The 12,886-nt window shown below is 39.7% G+C and overlaps 1 protein-coding gene across 3 annotated transcripts in view; it reads left to right on the forward strand.

Moving 5' to 3' along the window:
• Positions 1-12,886, forward strand: part of ITPR2 (inositol 1,4,5-trisphosphate receptor type 2) — a 267,849-nt gene that overhangs the window by 118,382 nt on the left and 136,581 nt on the right. For all 3 annotated transcript variants that reach the window (XM_039379969.1, XM_027711719.2, XM_027711720.2), the window contains 5 exons: positions 1,927-2,100; positions 6,712-6,801; positions 6,954-7,079; positions 8,297-8,419; positions 10,135-10,335. In XM_039379969.1, coding sequence (XP_039235903.1) covers positions 1,927-2,100; positions 6,712-6,801; positions 6,954-7,079; positions 8,297-8,419; positions 10,135-10,335 — 714 coding nt within the window. The remainder of the gene's footprint in view (positions 1-1,926; positions 2,101-6,711; positions 6,802-6,953; positions 7,080-8,296; positions 8,420-10,134; positions 10,336-12,886) is intronic.

Genomic DNA, 12,886 nt, shown 5'->3' on the forward strand with positions numbered 1-12,886 from the left:
CATCTGATGCTTATTTCAGGAGCTTGATAGCCTGTTGTCTCATCCTTATGTAAGATGTTCCTCTTGTTTAAAAGTAGATGAATGATACAGACCTGAAAAGCTTTTGTTGAATGTTTTTGTTGTGCAGCATAATGGCCTCCCACCCAATATTTAAAGTTAGGCCTTGCTAGTTAGTGGCAAGGTAAGCAAGGACTGAGTTGCTTAACATGTTTTTGCAAAGGAAAAGGCTAATTGAGAAATAAACAAAAAAACCCTGCAGTGAACATGGAATATGAATGTCTGCAGATGAGCAGCATTCATAAATTCTGTAAAATAAGGTTTTGCCAAGCCAAGAGAGATGATGATGAAAACTTTGTTACACAATAGTGAATATCTGCCTGCATGTAATGCTGTGGGTTTTTTTAAAAAATATACCTATCAGTGTTCTTGTTTACCATGTGACCTTAATCTTTTACATAAGTACAATTTCTTAATAGTGATTATTGATTTACTGTTAAGATTCTTGTTAGTTTTTTTTAATATTATCTTCATGAATAATCTTGGTGCAACAGAGAGTGTTCCAAAGAAAGAAAATGTGTAGGTCATGCTAAATCAAGAGCTGCAAATAACTCACAAAACCTAGATAACTTGAGCAGTACAAAAATAAAGGGTAAAAATGAGATTAATCTTAGAGGCAACCACTCAGATAGTGAGAAATTATATGAACCTGAAAGTCAATTTGTCAGCTGTATTGAAATAAGTCTTTCTACTCTGGCCTAACAGTTATTTTTCAATATTTGATCATGGTGATGTAGGTGATCGTTTAAGTTGCTGGCCATTCTAACTTTTCTTTGGATGCCCTGATTCCTTGTCCAATCATCCTTTTTTGGTCTTTTTCTTCTGAAGTACTGTGCTGCAGGATTAGCTATTTCTAATGGTAGATGCTTTAATAGCATGTAACTATTGCTTTAATGCTGTGAGGATCATAATCAGTGCATCAGAGCTTGCTCTGAGCTTGTAAACTGCTTATGCTGAAAATGTTTTGCAGTGTATTAAAGAAGGTGAGAGAATGTTGTGAATGTTATAACTATCCTGTTTTGGGCAACTCTAGTCTCTGGCTCTGCTGAAGGTTTTGGGTGAATGGGGGCCAAAAGCCTGTGTGTGCCATGTTTCTATTTCATAGAGGAGGTTGCATAAAGCACCTGAAAAGAGAGGCTTAGAAAGGGAACTGTTGAGCAAATTACTGTGCTGGTTTAAAGGTAAACCAGCAGGGGAAATGAACTCAACTCAAAAGAGAGATTGTAAGTCAGAATAACAATTTAAAAAAATAATACAATAAATACGATTATACAGACAAACAATTGGTTTTAACCCACAAAACCCAAATATATAACCTAGCACCCTGGGGCATGAACACAGTGGTGTTCTTTGGGCCTCCTGAGTCCAAAGGAAAAGGAGAGGGAAAAAACCTGTTGGTGAGAGTGCTGTTGCAGTCTGGTTGAAAAGTGGTGGTTGCAGTCCAGTCGAAAGTGGTGGTCTGCAGTCTGGTTGAGAGCGGTGATCTGCAGTCTTCCTCTGGATCCCACGAGTGGTTAAAAAGGTCCCAAGACTCCAAGATTATATTCTCTCCAGTTCAGGCAGGGATGCTCAGTACCTCCCTCAGGGCGGGGGGTTCCTTAATGGGTGTGAGGACAAGAGCAACTCCTATCTCACAGGCCTCTTAGCACCTAGTTTATAGCCTGAGGAGTCAGGCTCTATGGGCAGAAGGTGTAAATGGTTCATTGATAACCATTTCTGGGAAATGGCATGGAAGGCTATAGAATACACAGTTTTGGATTACACCCATCCAGTGATGAACTGGTCTCAGCTGTCCTAACTAGGACAATTACCCAGGCATAAATGCTGCTGCTGCTGCTGTAATAGCTTTCCAATTTTCTCTATTTCCAGGTTCAGTTGCTGGTGTCCAATCAAGATGTGGATAACTACAAGCAAATCAAGGCTGATCTTGATCAGCTCCGCCTGACTGTGGAAAAATCAGAATTGTGGGTTGAGAAGAGCAGCAATTATGAGAGTGGAGAGGTGGGCGACAATCAGACCAAAGCGGGAGAGGAGCCACTGGAGGTGAGTTTAAAGCCTTTGCTGTCAGAGTTGTTTCAACATTGATGGGTAGTTGCATGAACAGCTGCAAAACTGTGGTCTGGTTAACCAAAGTAGCAAAGTGAGAATGTGCAGAATTCTGGCTGAGCTTTAGGAATAGGCAGAAAAGGAAATAAAACCTCTTTTATCAGTGTGTTCAGTATTCTTTCCTGCTGCTTTCAGTAACTGTGTTCTTATGTCCCAGAGCTGCCTTCCTTGCTGGATAAGGGAGCAAACCACAATGTGTGGCAACACTCCATAGCCAGGGAAGCAATTTAGGAATCACATGTTGGCAGATGGGTTGGTTTGCTGGAAGAAAGAAGGAGGAGAGTGTCCTGCACCTAAGGGAGATGAGAACAGTCATGTTTTCAAACATCACAAGTAATTCCACTCTTCACCAGACATAAGACTTGACCTAAGAATGTTGAGATTTTGTGGGTGAAGTAATGTTTTGGTTTCTTTGGCACTTGTTATACCACACTCTCAGGATATACTGTGATTTGAGAAGCTGTAGAACTTGATCTAGGACCATGAAGACCTGGTTTTTTTTCTTAAAATTTCCTTGTTTTTTTTTTTAATTTTGTTTTTCAGTGAAAACTGAGGTCATAATGTAATCACTTACTCATGTAAGAGTAATACTTAACTCCAGTGTGAATCTTTAAGAAAACACAGAGTGTTGCAGGACTTGCTGTAATTGAGGTTTGTGGCATAACAGTAGATAGAGCAGGCTTTCTCACCAGTATTTATTCCCACTTTTCCGTTTTCATCAGAGGAAGTGGGGAGAGATGAACAACTGCGATTTCTGACAGAGCATTTTCCTTTTTCTCTTCCATGGTAGAATCTTCTCTGGTGTCAAGAAAAATAGATAAGGAAGACACTAGGGGAAGCTTAGCAGGAAGCCAAGTGGAGATTATGCAGCATTGTGGAGGCCACACGTTGAGGAAAAGGTGGAGCCACTAAGAAGAGACAAGATGTTTGTAGATATCTGTGACTACACTTGGCCTTTTAGAATGGGAAAGCAGATTTTTGTTGGCTTCATGTGAGGAAAAATCCAACACTTCAAGAAAGACTAACAATTTCTTGTGGCAGTGTACGTCTTTCTCTGATCTAACTTAGCTGAATTTAGGGGTGTCAGAACTAGGAAGGAATCTGGGCTTTATGAACTTAAGTATGTAGGATTTCCTACTTTCTTTCTTTGAGCATAGCTCTAGCAGGAAAAGAAATCTTCCTTATGTATTTAATGAATGGGAAAGGTAATGGGGAAACAGGATGCAGAATTGCAGCAGGATTACAAGGTTATTTAGCTATAATACATTCTAAAAGTGTAATAAGATCCGCTTTATTCCTATGGATAGTCTTGATAGCAGAGAAACTCCAGGAAGAGGGATTGTTTCAAGCAATGTGCTTGAAACAGAGGCATCTCTCAATGGGATATTTTCAGTGTTTTTTCCGCAGGAGGCATCCCTGGGTCTGTGTGGATTAACAGTGCTCCAGTAGATGCACAATAATATCTCTGTCAGATCAGAGAGATTATTGTATCAGAACAGTAATACGTAATCTGCTGGTTAAATCATCTGGTGGTAATTCCCTGAGAGCTGTGCCAGATTACAATAGCTCAGAATCTTGTCCCTTATTTTCTTTCCCCTGTTAAACTATTCTTTAATGGTCAGCAAATGTTTTTACCTTGCAAAAAAAAATATGTTAGATAGTCATTATTCTCTTTGAGATCTTAAGCCAGATGTTAGAGGTTACGTGCTACTCATAATCTACAACGTGTGAAGCAGGTGGCTTGGCTTCAAGCAGATAAAAATCCCATGAGATCCATGCTTTCTTGAACTGGATGCTGGGTATTCAGCACTGAGCTGGATGAACCCCATGGTCTTTAGGGAATGTGCTTCATTTCCCTGTGCTTAATTTTTCCCAAGCAACATTAAATTGCACACAAGGGCTTAAATGACATTCCATTAATGTTAAGCATAAGTTTCTATCCTCACCAAAGCGCATTGGTAGATGTACATGACAGTTTTAAAATATAAATATTTTTTTACCTTTGGGCTTCTGAGTCTTTCTGGGTAACTGTTTCCACCTTTCTATCATAACCTGTAGTACTATTATTATTTTTTTTTTGGAAGTCATATGACTCCAGAAATGGGATTTGTAGTAAAAAGGCCTTGTTCTTCCAAAAGTATCCAGAATTCTCCACAGGAAAAATGGCAAATCTTGCATCCATGCTGGACTGTCTTGATAGAAACTGGAGAGCAGAGTTCTAGGAAAGAGTGCTTGGAGTTAGGTCAGACATAAATTGGACACTGTATTAGATTAGGAAGAAATGCTGAAATTGGTCTCACGTAACTGAGCCTTGTTTGAGAAGGGCAAAGCAGATAAAGCATGTTCACTTGATTCTCTCTAAGGGTGGGATAAGGGTGTTCTGAGTCTGTATGGACACCATGGACTATGGAAAGTGTGATCTTTATTGTCCTGTCCCTGGAGGATGAATTGGTGGTGTGGCACCAGAAACACAGCTCTGAGGAGGAGAAATAGGCTCAGTGAAAGTGCTTTTGGGTGAAGCTGGAATGCAGTGCAGTGGCATTTGTGGGGCTTCTCATCTTCACCCTTCACTGAGGAAGTTCAAGTAAATACAGTAAATAAGTAAATACAGCCTGTGGAGGGCAAAGCTCTACCCTGGGGGCACTGACAAGTGCCTTGCACTGCTGCCCTGCTGAGGTGAGGGAGACTATTTCAGTGGCAGGGAACTGCTTAAACTGAAAGCTGCAATCTGGGCTTCCACTGGGAACTAGAAAAAAAGGATCCTAAGGCTGACACAGAGTCATATCCCAGGAATTCTATGAATAGAGGAAGCAGTCTTTTTCAGAAAATACCATTTCCTAAAGGTAGAGTACTCAGGTGAGAACATTTCTCAGTGAGATCCCTACGCCTCCCTGTCCCCTATGGAAAAGTGTGACAGAGGATGTCTATCATGGGGCATAATGAGTGCCTTTGGTATCCCAGTGGTGTGATTCTCTTGATAACTACATCCCTGACATACTCTTACAGGTTCAATAAACAGATTTTTATTTTGTTAAGAGAAAGGATGGATTCAGCAGTTTGATGCTGATCACCACTTCCAGATAAGACATATAGTTCACATGGATTATAAAACTGGTTTGATTGAGGAAGAATGCTGATAAAACTAACAGGTAAATTAATCTTGGTTAACCTGCAGTCCCACAATGGAGGAGGGTGGTTAATTATAGCAAAAAGCCTGAAATATCTTGCATAGTATTGATTCAAAGAGCTAGAGAGATGGCAGCCTGCATACTAACAAACCTAAACAAATAAAATCCACTCTTGCAGCATAGATCAACATGACCACGCTAAACAGTGGTGCTGACACTGTTATAAACAGCCCCCATGGCCAAGTGGTGCAGCTGTTCTTACCTCACTGCAAATTTGGGCCAGATGGGATTTATAGAACTCCCCAACTTCACCATCAACTAAGAAAGTTCAGAGAGAGGTTTCAAGACATACAAACATTCAGCTTGGCGTGCACGTGTGTGTTTTGAGAGATTTCTCTAAAACAGTAGGAAGTTTGAGGACACAATGAAACTCAGAAGTGCACCTGTTTCTTCTTTTTTTTATGCCATTCCACTGGTTTACATCCTTCTGGTTATACTTTCAAGCAGTCTCAAGATTTGCTGCAGTTTTTCTTCATGCTTAATAATTTCAGCATCCAAAGGCCAGTCTTTCAGATTTTTGTGTTTGTAGTTAAGAAAGGCTTACCATAGCTGACAGCAGGAAAAAAAAAAAAAACAACACTGCCAGTGTTCTTATTTGTGTAGATGTTGTTCCATGTTTTGATTTGAGACATGAATGGAAAGGTGTGTGGGTGTTGGCAGATAGTTGCTGACTTGATTTCTCTTATTTATCATACCCAGCTGGGGCTTTCTAAGAGCCAAGGCCCAGAGCATACGGCATCATGACTTGATGTTGCAGCTTAACATATGGTTCCTATTTGTTTTTAAATCCTTTCCTGCATCATCCGGAGACTAAGGACAGAAGCATCCTCTTCGTGGGAGGAACATCTCTAATTTCCACATGCTACTTGTTCCTGTACTGTTGAGAACTCCACTCTACTTATCTCAACTGCAGAGGTCGTCTTAAGCTCTTTCTCCAGACTTTTTAATGCTCACATACACAGATTTTGTAATCTTTCCAGATGTATTACAGATTTTTGGAACATGTGGTCAGTGCTAGAATACACTTATGGTCCATATTCTCACAGTATTTTAATTCCTTGGGATGTCTAGTCTGATTTAGGGACATATTCTAGTTTAGGATGATCAGAAGCATGAAATCATAAGAGTAATTGCCTCAAATTGCATTGGAAATTTGAAACAAAGGGAGGACTTGAATGTGAATCTTTTCATTCACTGGACCAGTGATAAAGAATAAACAAATATTTTTCTTTATTATCTGTGTTATATCAATTCCTTTTGAGCTGCTGTAATAGTTCTTCGCTGACTGTTACTAAACACAATTAGTTCACGTTGAGGAAATTGCAATAAATCTCCTCTTGTCGTGTGCTCTTTATTACAGGAGTCAAACATTTTGAGCCCAATCCAGGATGGGACCAAAAAACCCCAGATAGACAGCATTAAAAGCAATAACTACAATATTGTTAAAGAGGTTGGTACACCCGCCAAGAAACTTGCTTGACATAATTGTTCGATAAGTAATTTAGTAATTGTTTTGAAAGAAAGTATTTTTGTTTGGGTTTGTGTGACATGGCTGGTGCTTTGCTTGCTCTCATGCTTATTTATTTGTTTGTTTGTTTGTAGATTTTGATTCGACTCAGCAAACTGTGTGTTCAGAATAAAAAAGGTCGGAACCAACAGCAGCGATTGCTGAAAAATATGGGTGCCCACTTGGTGGTCTTGGACCTTCTGCAGATCCCCTATGAAAAGGTTATTCTCATAACTTTAGTGGTACAGAACATGAGCTCAATAAAAGAAAACCTCAAGAGGCTCAAGAGTCAATGTGAATATCTTTTAAAATTGAATTTGGTCAAATGTGGTAGAAACACGAAATGATGATTTCCTACCTTAAGAATAATGTGTTTGGGCTCAGTTTAAGTATGGCTGCCTGCACAGAATATGTATTATTGAAAACTTAATATTTACTGCCTCGGGTGCCTGGATGTCACGGTGCTGTCATTCCTATAATAGGCAAACCTTGATCTGTAGTCACTGCACAGTGAGAAGTATTGGTTTAACACAGCTCCTGCCAGGGAATCTAAATCCCACTCTTGGGTACTGATGTGAGTGCTATTGTAGATACATTAGGTGGACCAAAAGCTTTCAAGGGTCAAATCTGAAATAACTTCTTTGTTTCTGTGGTGGACATCTCTAACCTAGTTCCACTTACAATTTTTTTTTATCCAAGATAATGTGATTTTGTACTGATTTAGTGGCATGGGGCATACAAATGAATGATCTACGTAGCCTTTTAAAGAGCAGATCTTTTCTAGATCTTACAGGAAGCACTGAGAGAAGATAAAACCTTTACTGGCCTACATTTTCCTGAGTGTTACCCACTGATGTTATGATGCAGACACTGGGTACAGGTGTCATCAGCAAAACAGTGCTTGTCCATAGAGGTGGTTCATCAAATCATAATTAGAATACTACATGAGAGGAATATGAAATGGGGATATAAAATAGACATATATTTGTGTGGGAGTACCGTGTATGAGCGTACGTATCTGTGTAGGTGTGCACACACATGAACACATACATCTGCTTCTATATGTAGCTGTATAAAAGCCAAACCTTTGCCAAAGCTTAAAATTAATGTGGGCTAGAGAGCTTTTTTTTTTTTTTTAAATTAAACCACTTTGCACTTTTTTTTTTAAACTAGGAAATTATAACCAGGCATTAGGAAATCTTACTTGGAGTTTTGTGCTCCTACCTGTGACTTCCTACGGTCAAGTTGATTCAGAGTAAGGTACAGCCACTAATGGCCTCTGGAGGGAACTAGATCAGTTGCTTTTGCCAGAGGGAGAATTCCTGCCCCATAGAGGCTCAGGAGAATTGGCTTGTTCCTGGCTGAATTGACCTTGTGTGGTTTTAATAAGTATCTTTAGGTGTGCCCATCTGATTTTGTTTGTCTTTTCTTCCTGCAGAGTGATGAAAAGATGAATGAAGTTATGAATCTAGCCCACACTTTTCTTCAGAATTTCTGTCGAGGAAATCCTCAGAATCAAGTTCTCCTCCACAAAAATCTCAACTTGTTCTTAACTCCAGGGGTAAGTATTTAATTTTAAGCAGAATATTATAACTGGAAGTAAATTTGGTCTTGGTGAAAAATTCCAGTGCTAAATAAATAATTTCATTAAGTTACATTCTCTCTCTTCTCTCTCCTTTCCCTGTTCTCTCTCTTCTCCCCCTTATTGTTGCTCTTTATGTAATTGTTTTTAATGTTCACATTTTACAAGTGGAAAACAACATTACTTGTGGGGTTTACTGGAAGTATCTATGAACATGTCACATCATCACATGGTGTTTAGCTTGAGTCTGATGCTGTGACTACGCTGTCATGAAGCTCGTGTGACAGCAGAATCAGACCCATTCATTTTTGCTGATGGTGCCCCCATTTGAATCAACTAATCTAAAATTCAGTCTTTTATTAAATCACTGTCTTTACAATACACCTTTCTGTCACAATCCCTTTGTATATATATGTATGTGTGTTTGCAGATACATTCATATAGGATGGCTCTTGCTCTGTGGCAGATCTACTGTGCAAAGCATGCTGTTATTAGATAGAATTGTGAGTATAAAGATTGTAGATCCTGACCTGTGTACATTAGGAAGCATTTGTTCTGTTATTTTTTATTTATGCTCTTTTGTGGAATTAGTGAATGGCACTGAGCTGACCCCAGTGGGGACCAGTGCCCAGATTCCATCGTGTCTGACACAGACACTTCACTCAGCTGCCAAGTAGGGAGCTTGCTTGCACTTGCATCTCTGTTCTTTTGACGTTGATTTCCTGGTCATTATCACAGTTGTGGTGCTTTTGTCCACATTATGGAGCAAACTTGGTGTGGATTCCTTTCAGATGACACTGAAGAGACGGATTCTCTAGGAGCACACCTGACTCATGAGCCTTTAGTCCAAGGGATCAAACCAGAGCAAGTTTGAAGGAAAAGCCCCAAGAATGCACAAAATCTCCTCTTGCTACTGATCTGTTCCTCTTGTTCTGTGCTGCTCACTGACACGCAGCCTTAGGCTCCCTCTCTGTTTCCTGTGGAAAGAGATGTTCTCTCAGGAAGTGATCAGGCTGCACATGCAATGATTGGCCTGCTGGAAATGCCTCTGTCAGTCACAGAGGGAGTCACAGCCACTAATCCTCTCACGTGGTTGCCTCAATGCCAAGTTTGATTGTGAGTGAGATGAGTGTGGTTTCAGGTTCCTGTATACCAGAATCACAGAATATGCCCAGGTGGAAGGGACCCACAAGGATCATTGAGTCCAACTCCTGGCCTTGCACAGGACCATTTCCAAGAGTCATACTATGTCCCTGAGAGGATCATCCAAACACTCCTTGAGCTCTGGCAGCCTTGGTGCTGTGCCCACTGCCCTGGGGAGCCTGTTCAGTGTCCAACCACCTTCTGGGGAAGAACCTTTTTCCACTGTCCAACCTAAACCTCCCCTGACACAACCTCAGGCCATTCCCTCGGGTCCTATCATTGATCACCACAGAGAATAGGGTGCTCTAGCAGTGTATTTATGTGTGTGTCTTCACCTTCCACATGGACACAGGTTTTGTTTATGTCCACTTAAGGACCATTTTATACTCATAGGGAAGTGTGGAGATATCTAGGCCCCAGATCATTGCTTAGTGACTGGGCTGGTGCATGTTGGATTTTCCCAGTTTCCCTTGACCAATGTGCCTTTCTCTTCCAATCCCAAAGCAAATCCGCTCTTCTTACAATGCTGTTTTGATTTTAACCTGTTCCAGCTGCTGGAAGCTGAAACCATGAGGCACATCTTCATGAACAACTACCTCCTGTGTAACGAGATCAGTGAGAGGGTGGTGCAGCACTTTGTGCACTGCATCGAGACCCACGGGCGGCACGTGGAGTACCTGCGATTCCTGCAGACCATCGTGAAAGCAGATGGCAAATATGTGAAAAAATGCCAGGACATGGTAATGACAGAGGTAAGAGAAGGGTTCTCATGTTAATCACTCATGTATTTTGAGGTTGGTTTTTTTTGCTCTTGGTACCTCACTTTAGAATTTTAAACAGTATCACAAATAATGAATATTTTAGCAGACATTTTTGGGAGTTTGATCTAATTTTGTAAGGCCATCTGTATAACTACTAGAAAGAAAACATGAGTGTTAGCATGGTGATACAGAGATGTCTATTTGTAGATGATGTAGCGTGGAAATCTCAAAGTTACATAAACCTTCATTTTCCTGTACTGTAATTTAGGGTCTCTTTTACCCACCTTGTGGCACGGTTTTGCCGTGTAAGAGGCTCGTACCTCTATGGATTTGTCTAAATAGTGTTGTTGTAGACCACTTTTTTCAGCATGTAACAATTTTAGATACTGGTTTCTGCCTTTTTTTTGTTTTGTTTTCTTCCAGAGCATTTACGTGAGAGTCAGTAGAATTACTCTAGCTTTAACTAGCTAGATTCTGTCTGACCTGGTAAATTCCGCTGAGTGGTTTGTGGACAAATCTTTATGCCATTAAAGTTCCTAGGAAAATACCTAATTGACTTCTCTGCAATCAGGATTTGATATATAGTGAGCATGATATATGAAGTCTTCGACTTGCAGACACTTGTGCATTTAACTGTAATTATGTTAGCAGTTCAATGAGATTAATCAGTGGTTAAAGTTGAATATGGTGAAAAGTCCTGGTAGGATCAGAGTCCAAGGAACATTTTTCTTTACTTTACAAAGTGCTTTTCTTTTTTTGTTTAGTGTTTGTTGGTTTGGTGTTTTGTTTTTTTGTTTTTTGGTTTTTTTTGAGAGTCATCTTTGCAAAGAAATCACAGATAAACTCTAGTCGTGCTATGAACAAAACTAAGCCCTGCTGAAATTTTATTCCACAGCAAGAAGAGGGAAAACTTATAATTAAGAAAATAAAGCATCAGTCTACATGGATAACCTTTAATGGAATCCACCTCAACCTTTTCAATTTGACTGAAGTGTTTTAACATGCAATATCAATTACAAGCCTTTGATTTACATAATTGAAACAGTTCTTGTGCATTTTTGGTTTTAGATTTCTCCCCTTCCACCAAAGCTTCTTGTAGGTTTTTACTTCCTCATCCAACAAAATTTTTGGATTTTTCTCAATTTAAATATATTTTGTTGTTGCCCTACAACATCACAAAGATAAATTGTCATATTACATTTTCAAGCTGGCTGCATGATAAAAGTAGAAATGAACTTGGATATGTCATTCACACCATGAGTCCTGCAGGAATTTGCCTGGAGGGAGGGAGGAAATTTTGATGAAAGAGGGTAAGATCTGTTTTTAAAAAAAGTAGGAAAATACAGGTAAGCAATTATGATTTGTCAGAGAAGGACGCTAATAGTGAAATTTGAATGGTGCATGACTGGCAATCCAATATAAAGGGAACAGTGTAGCCAAATGGTTGGAACTTGCCACAGAGTCAGGACAGTTCTTCAGTAGAAAACTTAGATTTTGTGACCTTAAACAAGTGGTGTAACTTTTTTTGTGCCTCCAGATGGGGCACATAAACAATTTACCACAAGACAAGAGAGAATATGACTGCAGCATGCTTCAACCACTCCTGTGTTTTCTTTCACCCACAGGAAGTATATTGTGGCTTATCCCTGTTTACTGGGTGTGAGGGATGAACTGACCATATTTACATGTTTTAGGAAATGCACTGTCATAAAATACATTGAACATTCCCAATTTGACTTATTCACTTGTTCTCCTATCCTTGCTCTCCATGTCTCTGGAGTGCTAGTAATGATGTTTACCGACCTGTAAGGTTCCTTAGAGCACTTTTTGTCATTACAAGCCTGCTTTGAGGTTCCTGGAAGAACCATGCCTGTCAGTGCAAACACTATTACAGAAGGGAAAGCAGAGTTTACTGTTGAACCAGATCAGTGTTGCAGCAGGGTTTTTTATTACCTGTAGCGTTCTGGAGTAATATATCACAAAGCATCAACACCTGCTCCAATGACCAGCCTTCATTATACTTTCATGGAGTTCTTAACTCATTGAAAATATATTTTAGTAGAAGAAAATGCTACTGGTTTGGGGATTTTTTTTTCCTATCACTGATATATATTTATTGTTGATAAATGTCAAGCAATACTGGTACAGAGTAGGTCTGGATTTGACATAGGAGTGTAACTCTAGAGGAACCAGGAAAGAGTTGTTGTCGTCTTCTATGTGCAAAATGTACCCAAGTGGAAAAAACTATGGGAATGTTGTGAACAACTTAATGGAAAGTGACAGAGATTGTACCTTCCCAGAGGGTCAAATGTGGACTTTTTTATTAGTATTTTGTCCTAAGAGCATAATGTCAAACATCAGTATTAAAAAGTTAGTTCAATTTTCCAACATTCTGAATACTCATATTTTCCCCCTTTTTTTTTTTTGCCATTGAGTGCAATGAAATTAATGGGTCCCTGTTCTGTCTCCTTCCCCCTTCCCAAGCTCTTGTCTCTTTAAAAACTTTTCCTGTACTGTGGATTGTCCAGAAAATGTCTGAGAA

The sequence above is a fragment of the Pipra filicauda genome, unplaced genomic scaffold, assembly GCF_003945595.2.
Source record: "Pipra filicauda isolate LSUMZ 115617 unplaced genomic scaffold, ASM394559v2 scaffold181_size1560634_pilon, whole genome shotgun sequence".
Lineage (NCBI taxonomy): Eukaryota > Metazoa > Chordata > Aves > Passeriformes > Pipridae > Pipra > Pipra filicauda.